Source organism: Lithobates pipiens, unplaced genomic scaffold, assembly GCF_037356315.1.
Source record: "Lithobates pipiens isolate NorthernLeopardFrog02 unplaced genomic scaffold, aLitPip1_a1.2 Scaffold_13, whole genome shotgun sequence".
Lineage (NCBI taxonomy): Eukaryota > Metazoa > Chordata > Amphibia > Anura > Ranidae > Lithobates > Lithobates pipiens.
The window spans coordinates 166,452,332-166,471,701 of record NW_027507718.1 but is presented as its reverse complement, the minus strand read 5'-3'; the positions used below and the strand labels follow the sequence as shown (position 1 = coordinate 166,471,701).

Here is a 19,370-nt window from a genome sequence, read left to right as displayed (position 1 = left end):
AAACATACACATGCAGATAGAATCACCTCTTGAATTGCGATAAGTAAAAAGCCACATCCATACGTGGGAAGATGGTGCATACTCAAACTGGAAAGGAAATCCACCACTATATAACACCATTAGCAGAGGCCTCTTATCAGATCAGATGGACAATAAAGTCATAAATGGTCAATAGTAATATGGTAAAATCACATAGTGTGATATTGCCGGCATCCAGTATATGCCCAAAGATGTAATTTCCAATGAAGCATGTAAGCCACAGCTTGTACGTAGCAGCATCAAACACATCACTCAGTGTGATGCGATGATAACGCACTGTGATCACACTGATTGTACCATATTACTATTGCATTTTTTTGTTAAATAACTGTAATCTCCTCTCCTACAGGAACATGTAACGTGCAGTATGTGTGTTTGTTTTTTTAAAAATAATTTCGTAAAATACATTTTTATTTTACAGCGCTGCTGGGTGCTCACGTGACCTGCTGGCACTCTCCATTTCCTTTTGGTTACAACTATATTAAAGGGTCTTTTTAGGGGTTGTGTTACAAGTTGTTTTTAGGGTTTAGGTTAAAGTGGTTGTAAACCCTTACAACACACTTTGACCTACAGGTAAGCCTAGATTAAGGCTTACCTGTAGGTCCAAGAAATATCTCCTAAGCCTACACGGTTTAGGAGATATTTGCCGAAAGACAGGCACCGCTGTCTACGGAGGCGCAGGCACACTGAGCGCGCCGCCATCAACGGTGATATGCCGCGCAAGGCGGCTCCCGTGCGCATGCTTGGGAGTGACGTCATCGCGGCTTCGCTGAATGACAGCGGCGGAGCGGCGAGACCCACCGAGAAGATGGATGCGTCGGACTACAGGGGACAGCGGTGACATCGCTGGCTCCTGTGTCAGGTAAGTGACACATAATGGACTACTATGCAATGCATAGTAATCCATTATGCTTTGCCTTTGCAGGGAATCAAAGAGGAAGTAAACTCCATCAGGGTTAACTTCCTCTTTAAAGGGGTTGTAAAGCTTTGTGTTTTTTCACATTAATGCAGCCTATGATGTATTCACTCCTTGATTATTTCCCACCTTGACTACTGCAACTCTCTCCTTTAATGGCCTACCCTTAAGCAGGCTATCCTCCTTCAGTCTATTATGAACGCTGCTGCTAGACTAATACACCTCACTAATCGATCCATGACTGCCGACCCTCTCTGCACAATCTATTCACTGGCTTCCCCTACCCCACCGTGTAAAATTCAAAATGCTACCATAACATACAAAGCCATCCACAACATCGTCCCCATTTACATCACCAACCTCATCGGCAGATATCGCCCAAATCATCCCCTCTGCTCCTCCCAGGACCTCCTGCTCTCTAGCTCCCTTGTTACCCCCTCTCGTGCTCTCCTTCAAGACTTCTCCAGAGCCTCTCCCATCCTCTGGAACTCCCTGCCCCAGTCTTTCCGATCAGCCCCTACCCTGTCCACCTTTTAGGAGTTCCCTGAAAATGCATTTATTCAGGAAAGCCTATCCCACACCCACCTAACAACTGTCCCCGAGCCACCCCCATCAAATCATTCTCTGCAGCTATTACCTTTTGTACCTCCACCCCCTCCCTTTTTAGAATGTAAGCTCTATGAGCCGGGTCCTCCTGTACCTTTTTGTTTTGTACTGTCCCCCCCCCCCCCCCCCATACATTGTAAAGCACTGCATAAACTGTTGGCGCTATATAAATTGTGTATAATAATGTGTTATTTAAAAAAAAAATAAAAAAAAAAAAAACCTTTACAACCCCATTTAAGTGTACACATATGGATATTTCCAACAGTTGTTTTTCTCTTTCCACAGATATGCTTTCACTGTATTGGCAAACATCTCTGTTTATGTTACTGCTTTGGTGCTATTTCGCTTTCAGCTGGGGGAGACAGGTGAGGATTACACGCATTTGGGACGGAAAGACGCTCATGCCTTCAGGGTATGTGAAACCACATTATTAATAAAGTTTCAAAGTCAGACATTTGTCTTTAAGTATACATTCACATTTAAGGCTTAACTCGGGGATAAACAAATCTTGTCAATGCAAGAGTTGTATGTATTTTTACTTGTCTACTTGTATTTTTTTTCCAGATCTGTGCAGTAATCCAGAGTGAAACTTTGCCTCTGTGCGGGAGCTTCCTGCAATAAAGACCAGTCATTGCTGCTTTCTCTCCTTGTGTAGGGCAACTGATCTGGTCTCTGCCCCACTTGTAGATTTTTGGAGGCAGCTTTTAGTGGGAGGAGCTATTGGGTTCCTTCCATGGCTCTGCTGTCTGCACAATGATGTTGCTGCAATTTTTACAAGATAATATCTTGGTTTGCAAAGCTATTTGGGACAACACAAAGTGGATATATATATCTTTGTGGCTATTGAGGAAAATGTTTTAAAATTTTTGTGCCTGAAGATTGCCTTTTAACACACGTCAACATATTATACAAGTAGCTATTGATTTAAATGGTACTATCTGCTGCGTTCATTACTTTTTTTTATTTTTATTTTTTTTAATACCTTCATTTGCTCTATACTTTTACCCCCTTCCTGCCCAGGCTTTCATTGCTGTCACACTTTGAATTACAATTGTGTGGTCATCCAACACTGTACCCAGGGCTGCTGCTGCCACTAGGCAAACTAGGCAGCCTCCTAGGGTGCACCGCTGCCTAGGGCGCCCAGTCACTGGTGTTCCTACTCTCCTCTCTCTGCAGCAAGCAGCTAAGTCTCAGCAGGTAGCCACCCCTCCATTTGGACCTAGTATCAGAGGCGCTGCAGTGGTAGAGTACTCAGAACTGTCTGCGTCCCAACTCCCTAATTTAAGAAAGCAGACATCCCCTGCTACGCCGCTGCGTGCCTCTGATCAGTGATCTATGATTGCTTTCTGTGACATGACCACAGCCAGCTTTGCCTCTGCCCATACGTGATTCCTTATCCTGTGTCCCACTGGCCCCACCCCCCCTGGTAGAGGCTGCTCTCCCTCCTGGCCTGTCCTGAACAATGCTGGCAGCATCATAGCACTGACATGTGAATCCCTTGAGACCTCCATCATGTAATGGAAAATGGGGGTAGGAGATCGTATCCAAAAAGTTCCCTCTGACTGGGCCCTAACCACATGTTGAAATTGCATATATGGGAAATACATAGACTGGGAAAGGTTCAATTTAGCCTGTAAAGATGCAAAGGAATTCAATTTGCCGTCAGAAATGATGTGAACCCTAAGTGTAATACCACACTGCTTCCATCTTGGTTCACGGCAATGATCGAAGTTCCTCATAGTGTCCATTGTCCCATATGGAGCTAAAACCCGTAAATCCGTTGATGTCTTGCAGCTGTCTAGCCTTATTCCATACCTTCTGCATTAGCATATAGGTGGGAAAGAGCTTATTAGACTTAACGTAAGCCGGAGCAATGTGTTGTCAGCTGCCAGGTAGTATAGCCAGTCTATGTATTTCCCATATATGCAATTTCACCATGTGGTTAGGGCCCAGTCAGAGGGAACTTTGTGGATACGATCTCCTACCCCCATTTTCCATTACGTGGAATGGGAGGGGAAGCAGAGACATGTTGAGATATATACTGCAATTTTGCCTTGTACTAGGTGTTTTTATGTGGGTTATATCGGCATATCAGGTGCTGGACACTGGCACATCCCTAAGGTGTTGGGCACATGTAAGGATGTGTGTACTGAGCTCCACTGGCAGTAATCCTTTGATGCGAGCCAGCTATCCTGACCAGATCTGTTCTGATGTCTCCGTAATGGACTAAATGAACAGTACCCGGGCCTCGTCATCTGAAGACACAATGTTTTTCTTGCGAATGCTTTTAAGCTGGGGCCTGGGATCTTTTTGGTAGTAAGGCCAATAAAAGTTTACTGGCAGGGTCTTCTCTCAGGTCCAGGATTGCGGGATTACCTGAGTATACCCCTGTTCCTGAAGGTTTCCTTTCAGGGTCTCGGAGACTACCGTGAAGGGCGAAGATTGTTTTTTTTTATCTCTGATAAAGCCCCGCGGCGGAAAGGTAGGGGAGATTTTCTGCAAGGAATCTCTCCTTCTATGCATTTATGTTGTCATGTGATGTCTATGTGTCACCACTGGAGGCTGTATAAAGCACTAAAAATGCATAGCTATGTATTCTGAATGGGAACATTTTTATGAAAGAAATGGGGGCTTCCAGCTGTTAATGCTGCAATCACCTCCGTGAGCAGAGTCTCACGTGTCCAGTTGATAATGCACTGATGTTAAAGGATCCAGCAAGTTAAGGTTGGATTTTCCTTTTAAAGACAAGATGTCTTTCCTGACAGACTCCATGGCAGCCTACGTGTGGGTTTAGTCCCGCCTCCATTACCCTATAGGACGACACTCCCATAAATCTTTGCTCCCTGCCACAGGCCGTGTTCTTTTTTTGTCCTCCTCCATAGGACCTAACGTGTCTTTTTACCTTGAAGACTTACATTTTTTTCTGCGATACGGACCGGCCGTGTGACTTGGAGTCGCAAATTTCTGATGAGCTCTAGCTACTAGCGGAGTATGGAAAAGGGGCATATGGAAGAGGCGCTGAAGAGGTGTGTGCCTGGTCACTGACAGGTGAAACTGCGTGTTAGTCGTGAGCCTTGCTACTAGCAGGTGACTATTCGCCCCCCCCCCCTCCTCCCAGAAGTCCGGCATGTGTGGGGACCTATCTTGGCTGGTGTCCGTCTACAGGAGTGGTGAGCTGTTTCTTTTCCATGGCAGCCTTTATTTGTCTTTTCTGTCTGATTGTCCTTCTTGTGCAGTGCCCCTTTTTTGTTTCCCCATACAGCGCCGTGCGGTGTATCTGGCTTGTTGGGCGGCTGGTTTCCGTGCGTTCCAGCCGCCCAGTTACTTCCTCGTTCGCCGCTCGGTCATTCTGCGCATGCGCGAGACCGGCGCGAGGACAAGGCTTGGTTCGCGCATGCGCGATGCGGGCTTCGCGCATGCGCACTAGCTTTTTAGTGACGAAAATCGTGACGTCATTATGGCGGCAATTTTAAAAACGGAAAACAGCTTGTAGTGTTCATGGCATGTTTGTGAAGCCTGCAGCACCATTCCTGAGCTCTGGTTCTTCAGTATTAGGCATGTGTCTTTTATGGGATCAGTTTAATTCTGCCTCCTTAGCTGTTTTCTGTATTTAAATTAGGCTGTTTTTTCTCCAGCCCTGATGGATCCTTTGGATGCCTCACTGCCTGCTAGTGGCCAGCCCTCTCGGAGAAGGTACTTTTTTTGGGGTTACCTGCCGGGGGGGGGGGGGGGGGGAAGCAGTGGAACATTAGGGAATGTTCCACTAACACTGCTGTTTTTTTCTACCTGTTCAGCCCTTCTAGGTCTACTCAACAACGTAGTTCTCACCGAGGAAGTGACTCGTCTAAGTTCCACCGCCGGCATTCCTCTTCCAGGTCCAGACGACATGATTCTCCTGCGAGAACCAGTCTCCGTAGCCGGGAATCTTCCCGCCCTTCAACAGCTTGCTGAAGGTGTATGCTGGGGGTGCAAGACGCAGGTTCCTGCTGACAGGTCCCTTTGTGATGCCTGTTATATTAAAGCGACGGGTGAAAGGAGTGACTCTGACCAACAGCTAAGGTCTATGGTGGAAAGATTGGTTAAAGACAGTCTTAAGAAGTTTGAAGCCCCCCAGTTGTCTCCCATAGAGTCTCCAAGGTCTCCGGGGAGGGATGCTCAGGCCCAGGACACTTGGGATTCCTCGTTGCCTAGCCATCTGTCTGCTGTCCTCTCAGAGAGTGAGTCTGAGGAAGAAGAGTCTGGTTCAGGTTTTGACTTTGCCCTGCTCCCTCCCTTGGTCAAAGCCATTAAGGAAACACTGAACTGGGAAGAGCCGGTAGTGGCCCCGGCAAAACAAAGAAAATTTTTTTAACAATTGAAGAAAGAGCGTATTGGCTTCCCTTTCCTCTCAGAACTGGAAGAAGTGATCTCGGATGAGTGGAGTAAGGTAGAGAAAAAGAATTCTCTTCTATCTAAGATTCAGAGACTTTACCCTTTTAAGGAGGAAGAAGTTAAGAACTTGGAGTCTTCCCCTCTAGTGGACGCAGCAGTAATGCGATTGGTCAGACATGTGACCCTTCCCCTTGAAGACAGTCTCTTTTAAGGACGCTTTGGATAGGAGAATTGATTCTGACCTAAAGAGGATCTATCTTACGGCTGGCATGGCCTGTAAGCCGGCTCTGGCCTTAGCGGCTCTGTCTAGAGCAATGGAAGTTTGGTCCAATAGCGTTGATGATTCACTCAGGAATGTTTCTGAAGATCTGGCCAAGAGTTCTCCCATTCAGGAACTGAGACTGGCTTCAGCTTTCCTGGGAGAGGCCTCGATCGACATTATCCGTCTGGTGGCTCGAGTTAGGCTCTCATCTGTAACTGCCAAGCGTGCCCTTTGGCTCCGTCCTTGGCTGGCCGATCCCGCTTCTAAGCAGGTTTGGTGCCGTATTCCTTTTGATGGTTCTTCCCTTTTCGGCAATAAGCTGGATAGTGCCATAACTCGAGCCACTGGGGGTAAGTCGGGGTTTCTTCCCCAGGATAGACGCCTGCAGAATCAAAGAAGATCGTTCCCTAGGAAGCAGGGTCAAGATCGTGCCAGGGAGGCACGCACTTACAGGCCTGGACGGGAATTTTCCAGATCTTGGAGGTCCAGACAGACATCTCTCAAAAAGTCTGCGAAAAGCAGTTCGATGGGGGAGAAGGAGCCGACTAAGTCCTTTTGAGATCGAGCCCGTCCAGGCGGTCCGGGTAGGAGCACGTTTGGGCGGCCTTGATCCAGGATTTTTGGACCGTCAAGACGGTTTCCTCCGGACACAAGTGGACGTTCAGCAGTGTACCCAAACTCAAGTGTGTTTCCACATTCATTCCAAAGTCGGAAGAAAAAAGACATTCTTCTAACTTGCATAAAATCTTTATTGGATCAAGGCGCCGCTATTCCTGTTCCAGATGTCCAGCGCGGCAGGGCAATGTATTCGCCTCTTTTCCTGGTCCAGAAGAACAGTACATGGAGACCCGTAATAGACCTGACGCGTCTAAATCGCTGCATAAAAAAGGAAAAGTTCAAAATGGAAACGCTGTCCACGATTCAACAATCAGTGCAGCCAGGGGACTGGCTTGTCTCAATAGACCTCAAAGACGCCTATTTTCACGTCCCAGTGGCCACAGAGTTCCAACAGTTTCTTCGTTTTTCCATTGGCCAGCTTCATTTACAGTTTACTTGCCTTCCTTTCGGTCTGTCAACCTCCCCTTGCACTTTCTCGAAGGTCCTTCTAGCAGTTGTAGCCTTGTTGAGAGTCAGAAAGATCCGGATTCATCATTATCTGGACGATTTGCTGCTTCTCGCTCAGGACAAGGATTGTCTCTTGAGCCACAGGGATCAAGTCATTGCAACCCTCAAGGAATTCAGTTGGCTCCTGAATTTAGAGAAAAGCCAGTTGGTTCCTACACAGTCTCTCGTGTTCCTCGGCGCCCTGTTCAATACGGCAAAAGTTACCATCTCTCTGCCCGAGGAGAAGATTGCAGTAGTATGGGACAGGATCCACCTGGCTCTCTCCTCATCTCGTCTCAGTGCTCTTCATTGCCTAAAGATCATAGGCACCATGGTGTCTACTATACCGATGGTGAAGTGGGCACAATGGAGGATGCGCCCCTTTCAGGCGGGGGTTTCTTCGTCAATGGTCGGGAGAGAAGGCCCAGTCCATCGAAGTTACTCAGACCATGAGATGTTCCCTCGTTTGGCTTCGTCGGGAGAATCTACTGAATTGTCATTCTCTTCTGCCAATCAAATGGATCTCAGTAACGTCAGATGCCAGCAACAAGGGCTGGGGGGGGCACATTGTCTTTCGGAAGTGGCTCAGGGCATTTGGGACTTTCCCTCTCGGGGAATAGTGTCGAATGTGTTGGAACTACGAGCAGCCTTCCTAGCGCTGTTGGCGTTTCCACATCTGATAGTGGGTGCATCCGTAGTCCTCAGGCTGGACAATACGACTGCGGTCGCATACGTGAGGAAGCAAGGGGGCACCAGAAGTCGGTCTTTGCTGAAGGAAGTGGATCCAATAATGCGTTGGGCCCAAAGGAACCTGGCCAACCTAACAGCAGCCTATGTACTCGGAGTCCTCAATGTCCAAGCGGACTTTCTATCACGAGTCCACTTGGACAACAACGAGTGGACCCTTCACGAAGAGGTGTTTCAGTGGGTTCTATCCCTGGGGATGTCTCCAGAAGTGGACCTATTCGACTCTCGTTTCAACAAGAAGCTAACAAGGTTCTATTCAAGGTTCAAGGATCCGCAGGCCTACGGGATAGATGCCCTAACAGAGCAGTGGCGATTCCACAAGGCATATGCCTTCCCTCCAACACCAATCATCTTCCAATTCCTGAAGAGACTCAGATGGGAAGGAGTAGAAGTATTGGCAATAATCCCGTACTGGCCCAACAGGCCCTGGTTTCCTCTCCTATCCCTCCTCAGCTTTCGGGACCCGGTTTCTCTTCCATCCAGACGGGACCTTCTCTCCCAAGGGTCGGTTCTCCATCCATGTCCGGCTCACCTTCGGTTGAAGGTCTGGTTCTTGAGGGGAAGGCTGGAAGCACTAGGGTGTCCTAAGGAAGCCATTCCCACTCTCCTAAGTGCAAGGAGAAGAAGCACTAATAAGGTGTATGAATGAATCTGGGCCAAGTTCGTTTGTGTCCTCCAGAACCAGTTCCTATGTTTCACCCACAGTTCAAGACGTGTTGGGGTTTCTGCAATCAGGCTTGGACTTACCCTCATCAGTTGGCTTCCTTTCGGTCCATCAGAGAACTCACCTTGAAAAACGCGTTCCTGGTGGCGGTCACCTCAGCGAAACGAGTGTCAGAGATTCAAGCTCTAGGAGTCAAGGAGCCTTTTCTAACTTTTTTTCCGGACAGAGTGGTCCTAGTTCCAATGTTGGGGTCAAACCCTAAGGTCACTTCGGTTTTTCATGAAAATCAGGAAATCTCTCTACCCTTATTCAGATCCTCGGATTCCTCGGAAATTCATCCTCTTGACGTTGGATGCTCATTAAAGCTCTACTTGGAAGCTACAGCTCCGTTCCGGCAGTCGGACTTCCTGTTCGTTCTGTTCTGTGGGAAGAACAAGGGCACTAGAGCATCAGTCAGGGCAATTGCAGCATGGATAGTTCAAGCAATCCAGTGGGCATACAGAGAAAAGGGCTTGGCTCCTCCTCAGGCGGTGACTGCACATTTGACCAGAAGTCTTTCTACCTCATGGGCAGCTTCTCGCCATGTGGCCCCTGACGTGATATGCAGGGCGGCCTCGTGGTCTTCCATTCACACCTTTGTCTCCTTATTGTGTTGAGCCAGCGGCTCTATCCTCAGTTGATTTTGGAGTTAAAGTTTTGTCAGTTGACGGTGTCAAATCTTTGTTAAGCAGCATTTTTGCCCACCCGGGTGTGTCTTGGCGAGTTTATTTCCCACACGTAGGCTGCCATGGAGTCTGTCAGGAAAACGGAAATTTTATGTCAAATACTTACCGTAATTTTCCTTTCCTGATGGACTCCATGGCAGCAGGAGTTCCCTCCCAAATGGCTGGAGTAGGATAGTTACCGAACACGGCCTGTGGCAGGGAGCAAAGATTTATGGGAGTGTCGTCCTATAGGGTAATGGAGGCGGGACTAAACCCACACGTTGGCTGCCATGGAGTCCATCAGGAAAGGAAAATTACGGTGAGTATTTGACATAAATTTTCCGTTTTTGCAGTTCTGGCTTCAATTGGAGAAGCTCAGTCCATTAACCCCTTAACGTCTGCTCCACTAATGTGGTTGAGCACATTGAGTCACACCAATGCATTGGAATGTGGACTCCAAGGGGTTAAGGACTAGGTGTGAGATACCTGAAAGTTTTGCCTGATCAGCATCATTATCCCTATTGTGGGGTCACCAGTACGGTATTTGTACTTTGAAATCATATCCCCTCTCAAGTGTCTCTTCTCCAGAGAGAATATGTTCAGTGCTCATAACCTTTCCTCATAACTGTTGTCCTCCAGTCCCTTTTATTAGTTTTGTTGCCCTTCTCTGGACTCACTCCAGTTCCAGCACATCCAGTTCTGGGCACCAGTCCTCGGGAAGGAAGGCATACTCCAGGTGTGGCCGGATCAGAGTCTTGTAGAGTGGGAGAATTATAGTTTTATCTTTGGAGTTGATCCCCTTTTTTTAATGCATGCCAATATTCTGTTTTCTTTGGCTTGCGACAGCTTGGAATTTCAAGCTATTGCTAAGCCTGTCATCTACGAGGACCCCCAGGTCCTTTTCAATCCTATATTCTCCCAGAGGTTCCTTCCCCAGTGAGCAGATTGCATTCATCTTTTTGTCACCCAAATGCATTCTTTTCAATTTTTCTACATTAAACCTCATTTGCCATGTAGTTGCCCACCCCATTAATTTGTTCAGATCTTCTTGCAAGGTGAATGAATCTATGCTGATTACTGCTAATGATACTGTTATTACTAAACTCTTGTATATAGTCCCTCATCATCCCCTCCAAGAGCTTGCATACAATTGATGTTAAGGTAACTGGTCTGTAATTCCCAGGGATGTATCTTGGCCCTTTTTTAAATATTGGTGCTACATTGGCTTCCAGTCAGTAGACTGTTCGTAAAAATTACTAACATTAGTCTGACCAATTACTAATGTTAAGTTTTTCAAGTATATTTCTAATTCTGTCCTCTGTTAGCCATGAGGGTGCTTCCTGTGACGTCATGAGGATAAACTTTGAAGTTTTAGTTACTGAAGCCCCCCCGATTCCCTCGTGAAGACTGAAAAGAATAAATTTAATACCTTTGCCATCCTTTTTAACCAGATTCCCTTCATCATTCTTTATGGGATCAATATGATCAGACTTCTTTCTTACTATTTATGTACTTAAACAATTTCTTGAGTTTTGTTTTTTACTCTCCTCCACTATGTGCCTTTGGTGTTCCATCTTAGCTACATCCTGATTGCACCCTTACATTTCTTGTTAACTTCTTTGTAAAGTTGGAATGCTGATGATGATCCCTCAGCCTTGCATTTTTTTTTTTAAGGCCTTCTCCTTTTTGTTTTTATTTGCATTCTTACATTAGACTTGAGCCACCTTGGATTATTAGCTCTTTTAAATTTATTTCCCATTGGGATGCACTGGCTAATACACTTATTTAATATGCTCTTAAAGCATACCCATTTTTCCTCAGTGTTCTAAGTGCCTAAGATTTTATCCCATTTAGTATCTTCTTTCAAGGATCGTAGTTTTAGTAAAGTTGGCTCTTTTAAAGTTCAGGGTCTTTGTAGTCCCCTTATGTTTCCTATTTGTATGATTTTATACTGAAACAAATTGACCTGTGATTGCTGTTCCTAAATTGCCCAGCGTTTCCACATCCGTGATGAGGTCTGTGTTGTTGGTAATCGGTAGGTCTAATAACGCTTTATTTCTAGTTGGTGCATTTACCATCTGACCCATGAAATTGTCCTGCAAGACATTTAGGAACTGGCAAGCCTTAGATGGATGCGCAGTTCATTCCACCCAGTTTGTCTGGATAATTAAAATCCCGCCTTATAATGACATTTCCCATCCTTGCCGCTAATCCAAATTGTGATAGGAGGCCCGCCTCATCCCTCTGGTTAGGGGGCCTATAGCATAATCCCCAGTATTAATTCCCCTTAGTTTATTCTTTGTAGCTCTACTCATAAGGATTCCACCTCCTCCCTTGCTCCATTAGTGATGTCTCACATTTACTTGTACATCATTTTTGATATACAGACATACCCCTCTGTTGAAGTCTCTGAAATTCCTACAAAATCGACATCCTCCTCGTACAACAGTAGCTCTAGTTCTAGCATCTTGTTCGCTAGATTCTTGGCATCAGTGAACATGCCACGTAGTTTAAACCGGTTGCAACCTATCTCCTTATTGGGTCTTCTGAGGTTGGACTGGTATTCCTGCAAAGCAAACGATTAAAAATAAAACACAGTAACAATATAACATTAACTCAATAAAATACTACATCCTTTTTTTTTATTATTATTATTATTATTTTTTTTTAGAACAATTAATTTGCAGTCTTTGATTTTAGTAGGGTCTCTCAAAATGTGATGGCCAGTTTCCTGACTACCTTGCCTCTTAGAGACCATTTTGTGTGAATTGTGTACTTTAAACTTTGCCGATCTGTACCCCAAACAAAGGCCTCTTGAACATGGGCGGATAGAACTCAGCTTTTAGTTATCTACAGCAGCTAAACTCACACAATGCTTTCCTATGGCCCTGTTCAGACACTGCATTTAGCTATCATTTTTTTTACATGGGGCTTTGTGCGTTTAGAAGAAAAAAATTTGACTGCGTCCAGGATCGATTTATTGCAGCTATCTGCACGTAACTGCAGATAATCGCAGTGTACGATTTCTCCTGTGGATAGCAGCAGCAACAAGGAAAGAAAAACAGGAAGCACATCAGAAATGGCAAGACTGTTCCAACGCAGCCACATGTAAGCGTAAGTAAATGCAGATTATCACAATGTACATCTGCAAGTGATCGCTGTGCCTGGAGTTTTGGAATTTCAAAATAACATTACATGCTTTTAACAGCGGCAGAACAGTTGCCCGTATGAAAGAGGCCTTATACTCCAACAGTGGTAGTAACAGAAGGAGTCCTTGATGCAGAGACAGAAAAAAATGGATGTTAGTCCCAAATTCCATGTCTGCTACAGACATGGTATCGCCACTTTTTTTTTTTTTTTTTTTTTCCACTTATTTATTTTTTGAAGTGATTTTGGGGTTGGCATACCAGGAAAGACATCAGAAAAATTTCTTTCATGCAGCCGGCTCCCTGCATCTGGATTTGGGGTTCGGGATGTGCACTTCTTTCTGAAATTTTAGTAAGGATCCACTTTTTCCTATTGCTTTGTAAATTGCAAAAGCGTTCTATAAATCAAATTTCAATAAATAACACTTTTTTTGTACCAGCATCTGGCTCTGTGCGACACTAAGCACAGCTTTTTTTATTTAATTTTTGAAGTTTACATTGCCCTTTTAAAGATTATAATTGTGGATACAGAGGATTTACTACAACACCAGATGCCGTGCAAATTTAGACCGTCATGTCTGCCTGGCCATTGCAGCAGAGAATATAAGTATATGAGGAATCGGGTCTGTGGACCCATATGACAGCATTTAATTCATTTTGTGATGCCCATGGTCAAGGGTTAGGCCCAAAAACATTTTAAATTTGGAAATCGTGATACGTTTCTACTTGAATGGGCCAGCAGAAATTTACTGGTTGACATAAACATTGGTTTGGTCCACAATCAATTGATACAGTGCTGTGAAAAACCACAAAAAAAAAAAAAGGGGTAGTTACATTTTCTGTTTCCCCCTGAATTCCTTGTTTGGCTGTGAATGGGGGGGGGGGGGGGGGGAGAATAACAAGTGCTGCTGAATCTGGGGTCTTCCTGTGTTCAAGTTCTTGGTGGCTGCCAAAGCACCTGCTTGAACTGCACTTCTGGGACATGCCACATCACAATGAGATGCTGCAGTGCTGGTGTGTAAAATGACAGGATGTACTAGGCCAGTGTTTCTCAACTCCAGTCCTTAAGTACTCCCAATAGGTCATGTTTTCAGGATTTCCCTTTGATGAAACGGCTGTGGTAATTACTAGGGCAGTGATCAAATCACCTGTGAAATAATGGTAAGCCTGAAAACATAACCTTTTGGGGGTACTTGAGGACTGGAATTGAAAAAAATTGTACTATGCCACTGGTGCCTTCCGGTCCACCAAAAGGTAGTGTAGCACTAGTACTGGCACTCAGCTGCATATGAGAATAATTGTGCGTTTTCTAGCACCTTGGCAAATTGGGCATGGGGTCGGGTACACCTGACCTTAGTAGGGATCTCTTCTCCATCGTTTGAGCCACCTGTCAGGGTGCCGCTGCTTTCTACGGGTTTGTATTCTGAGCCTGATTCTGTCAACCAGGGCACCCACTAGCTTTCATCTGTCATACAGACTCCTGTAGGCCTCTTAATTATTATACCGTTCTATGGACATTTTGGGCACTAAATTTACAGGTACCTATTGAAATTAACCACTTGACCACTGGGCACTTAAACACCCTTAATAACCAGACCAATTTTCAGCTTTCGGTGCTCTCACATTTTGAATGACAATTACTCAGTCATGCAACACTGGACCTATATGAAATTTTTGTCCTTTTTTTCACACAAATGGAGCTTTCTTTTGGTGGTATTTAATCACCGCTGAGTTTATTTTTTGTGCTATAAAAGAAAAAATACAGAAAATTCTGTAATAAAATTAATTTTTCTTTGTTTCTGTTATAAAATTTAGCAGATTAGTAATTTTTTCTTCATAAATTTTGGCCAAAATTTATACTACTACATATCTTTGGTAAAAATAAGTACAAATTGGTGGATATTTTTTGGTCTTTGTGAAAGTTATAGAGTCCACAAGCTATGGTGCCAATATCTGAAAATTGATCACACCTGAAGTACTGACGGCCTATTTGAATTCTTGAGACCCTAACATGCCAGAAAAGTACAAATACCCCCCAAATTACCCCTTTTTGGAAAGAAGACATTCCAAGGTATTTAGTAAGAGGCATGATGAGTTTTTTGAAGTTGTCATTTTTTCCCACAATTCTTTGCAAAATCAAGATTTTTTTTTTTTCTTTTTTTTTTCATATTATCAGGTTATTTCTCACACACAGCATATGCATACCACAAATTACACCCTAAAACACATTCTGCTATTACTCCCAAATACGGCGATACCACATGTGTGAGACTTTTACACAGTGTGGCCACATACAGAGGCCCAACATGCAGGGAGCGCCATCAGGTGTTCTGGAGCACCCAGGACAATTCTGACATTTCTCTCCTACATGTAAAAATCATCATTTATTTGCTAGAAAATTACATGGAATCCCAAAACATTATATATGTTTTTTTTAGCAAACACCCTGGAGAATACAATGGTGGTCGTTGCAACTTTTTATCTCGCACGGTATTTGCGCAGCAATTTTTCGAATGCTTTTTTTTGTGCTTAAAAAAAAAAAAAAAACACAGTAAAGTTAGCCCAATTTTTGCATAATGTGAAAGATGAAGTTGCGCTGAGTAAATAGATACCTAACATGTCACTCTTCAAAATTGCACAGGCTCGTGGAATGGCGCCAAACGTCGCTACTTAAAAATCCCCATAGGCGACGATTTAATTTTTTTTTCTACTGGTTATATGTTTTGAGTTACAGAGGAGGTCTAGGGCTAGAATTATTGCTCTTGCTCTAACGTTCGCAGCGATACCTCACATGTGTGGTTTGAACACCGTTTTCATATGTGGGCGGGACTTACGTATGCGTTCGCTTCTGCATGCGAGCACATGGGGACAGGGGCGCTTTAAAAAAAATAAAAAAAATGTATTGTTCATTTTACTTTATTTTAGTTTTCCATTTTTTTCCCCCCAAAAAATTTTTTTGATCACTTTTATTCCTATTACAAGGAATGTAAACATCCCTTGTAATAGGAATATGGCATGACAGGTCCTCTTTACAGTGAGATATGGGGTCAATAAGACCCCACATCTCACCTCTAAGCTGGGAAGCCTGAAAAAAAAAAAAAAAAAAAAAAAAGATTCTAGATTTGATCGTATTGGCGAGTCGGTAGAAGCACCGGAGGGTGGCGGGGGGGGGGGGGGGGGTGTCTATGGCTGGGTATCTCAGAGTATGGCGTTGCAGAGCATTGCAGGATATTGGAGGGTGTTGCAGAGCATTGCAGAGTGTTACACGGTATTGGCGGGTGTTGCGGGGTGTTGCGGAGCGTTGCAAGGTGTTGCGGAGTAATGGCAGGGAATTGAGGGGTTAATTTTCGGTGAGCAGCGATGTGGGTACTGCAGATGCAGCCCACATCGCTGCTGACACCGATCTCTTCCCCCTCCGCTGTACCGATCGGTACAGAGAGGGGGAGGGAGGAACCGGCGTCATAACATGATGCCGGTTTGTTTACAAGTGATCACTCCGTCATTTGACGGAGCGATCACGCGGTAAACGCCCGCTATGAGCGGCCGTTTACCGTGATCCATGATGCGCCGGGTCCACGGGACCGGGCGGTCACGGATGCTCTCGAGTGCGCGCCCCAGGGGGCTCTCGAGAGCGGAATTCTGGGAGCACATCATATGACGACCTCCCAGAGTTAAGAAACCGCCCTGTAGCCGTCATTCGGCTATAGGGCAGTTGTTAAGTGGTTAATGGGAGAAAGGGCTCCCGGCTGTTAAGGGCTACTTGAACCACTAGAAATAACATTTACCTGCTAGTGCTAGCAGAGATCAGGCTTAATCTTGCTAACGCTGCAATTATGTATCAGATGTGGCAGTTGTCAGGGATTAAACTTAACATGCACTTTTTGGGGGGGGGGGGGGGAGCTAAATGCAAGTGCTGGCAGCAAACGGGGCTGGTCTGCCAACCCTGTGTTTTTGGGACACTATACTATTTGGGACACTAATATAGATCTGATCAGAGATGCTAATCCGTTCACACACTATGCTAGTAATGGTGGTTATAGTGAGACTATGATAGTGTTACTGGCAACAAAGGGGTTAAATGTGGATGTCGATAGTGTGGTAGCCAATCTGATGCTATATGATGTCGCTAATACAGTGATCAGTAAAAATAATTCTTTATACTATACTGAAGGACATGCTGCAGTATACAAACTATTAACTTGTCTATTCCCATAATTATCTAGTTTATAAGACCCTGCTAGGCACACTGGTATAAAGTTAGTTATGAAAACACACACACTGCTGCTAGTAAAACACTATCTTATTTATTTCCTAAGAAATTAGGAATGCTAACATAAAGTATTAAAATACATTACAATATCACACAGCTTACAATCAGAACTTATAATACAAGTATATCAAAGATACTTATCACAAGGCCCTCCATGAGGCTTTGTAGCATCGGCTAGGCTCAGATGACCAAGAGAGAGCCATTCACCATTAGGCTTAGGCCCAAGCCAGGATCCAAAGGGGAAGGCCTCAAGATGGCTGCTGAGCCATGAGACTTGCACAGACCACCATCAGCTGAGCGAGAAAATGGGCAGAGAGAGATAATTGCCTGAGTGTGTGCTCTTTTCATTCAAACATACACGCTTACTCATAGCCACCACCATTTGCCTTCCATCCAATAGATATTGCCAAGGGGTAGTTCTTCCGATGTCTGTCCATTCTTCCAGGAAGCCTGTTGTATTGTCCACTAGGGGCATCGCTTGTCCATGAATCATCTCTATTAGCCCTGTGTCAAATTTACATAGACCTCTTGGCAGCAGTTGTCTCTTTTGAAGCTTGTAATCACACATATCACGGCAGGTGGGCTTGAGCCAAGCCATTGTTATTTTAATACGCTACAAAGCTTTGAGTTTTCTAGGGCTGCAACTAACGATTATTTTCATAATCGATTAGTTGGCCGATTATTGTTTTGATTAATCGGTTAATAACCTTATAAAAAAAAAAAAAAAAAAAGTGGGTCAAATTGACGTTCATTTTCAACCACAGTGACCGGAGAATTTGGAAATAGAAAACTTCTTGGTCAAAGGAATTTTCAGACAGTGTATGTGTGTGTTTGTTTGTTTGTTTTTTTTTTTTTTTCAGAAATGTAGTGAAAATTTCAAACAAAATTCTTTCATTCAGCGAATGTACAAAGATTTTTCATCTGAATATTCTCACCTGAAAATTGATCTGTGTGGCCAGCATAAGGCTTGGTACACACCTATGCAGTTTTTGTTTTTGATCTGTTTCTGCAGTACTTTTTGCTGTGCGTTTTGATTTTTGCACGCGTGATTTTAATGTGGTTTAATTTTTTTTATTTATTTATTTTTTTGGGCAGAATAAAAAACACAAATTTCTGCAAAAATGCATTACTTTCTTTTCTGCAGCTTCTCCATTGAAGTATGTTGAACCAAAAAAAGCACAGTTTTGCGTTTAGTCCCTGACCCTTTCCATATATGCAGCGGCTGAAAAAAGCACAGATATCAACGTGTCCCATAGGAAACCATGTAAATGAACTGTAGTGCGTTTCTGCAAAAAACACCAATAAGCATATAGATGTGAACCAGGTATAAGATGTTTAGTAACATAATGGGGTTAAAATTAGCCCTTTATAGTACAAAAAAAGCAGGTAATCACTACTGGAAGGGGTTCTTTTTTTTTTTTTTTTTTTTTTTTTTTACTGTAGAACAGTGAAAGTAGTGATTATATTTTTGTACTATAAAGGGCTCCATTTTTTTTTTTTTTTTTTTTTACAACTCCATTATGTTACTGGCCGATTAATCGATTAATTTCATAATCGATTAGTTGTTTCAGCCCTAGTGTTTTCCCACCTGGCTGTGTCAACCAGGAAGTGAAATACCAGACCTATGATACTAAAAATTATTTTTACCCAACATATACTAATATAGTATATGGAATTATACTTTGCACTTTGACAAGGGCAGTCAAAGGGTTAACTGGAAGGTGAGCAAGGGGTTAAATGTGCCAAAGTGTGTGCAGGTGAAAATGTGCCGTTTTCCTTAAACAGGTCTGGCTTCTTCTCTCTGTGGAGCTGAAAAGGGCGCAGAGAGAGAAGAACCATCCAGAACCTGTGTCTGTGTTTAAAAACCTGGTTACAGGCTGTTTTCAGTAATGCCGATCAGTAAGTCCAGGTCAAAAATCATTGGCTTGAATCTGATGAACAATTTTGTGCTGTACGGAATGACTGCACAAATTAGCGGCATGAGCTTTCTACCCGAGGGGCTGCCCCGGTGCAGCATATGTACATGGAGCTAATGGTTAACACTGGCCAACACATTTCTGTGCCTTGGATCTTAGACATGTTCCTGTGTATATTTGACCCGCTGATTCCCCTATCTGCTCTTTTTATTGTTGTACAGCATAAGTTCCATGTACAATTCTTCACTTTGGTTGCCGTTTCAAAAATCAGGATATAAATATAGCAAAATAGCTTGGGATGATTCAGGGATCACCGTTGTAAAGTAGCCATAACCTCTATGGTGTTCGATTCTTTTCAAAAATGAAATCTGAGTGCCAACTACACTTTAGAATCTAATGTTTCCAATGTAAAATTCCAGTTGAAAATATGCACTATATCTGCTAACTTGTATACACAAACTAGGTAACAGAAGAAAAAGTTTATTTTTTTTGGCAGGGTTTGAAAAGATCTTGCTGATAAAGGTTCAACAATATCTAAGAAACTAGAGCTGGTTCAGTCTAGTCAGTGCAATTTTCGGATTCTGAGTCCTAAATTAACACCAAGAACAGGTCTGAAAAGCAAGAC

General features: G+C 43.9%; 1 protein-coding gene across 3 annotated transcripts in view; it reads left to right on the top strand.

Moving 5' to 3' along the window:
* The window catches only part of MFSD12 (major facilitator superfamily domain containing 12), a 310,303-nt gene that overhangs the window by 91,927 nt on the left and 199,006 nt on the right, over positions 1-19,370 (top strand). For all 3 annotated transcript variants that reach the window (XM_077475811.1, XM_077475810.1, XM_077475809.1), the window contains exon 3: positions 1,847-1,973. In XM_077475811.1, coding sequence (XP_077331937.1) covers positions 1,847-1,973 — 127 coding nt within the window. The remainder of the gene's footprint in view (positions 1-1,846; positions 1,974-19,370) is intronic.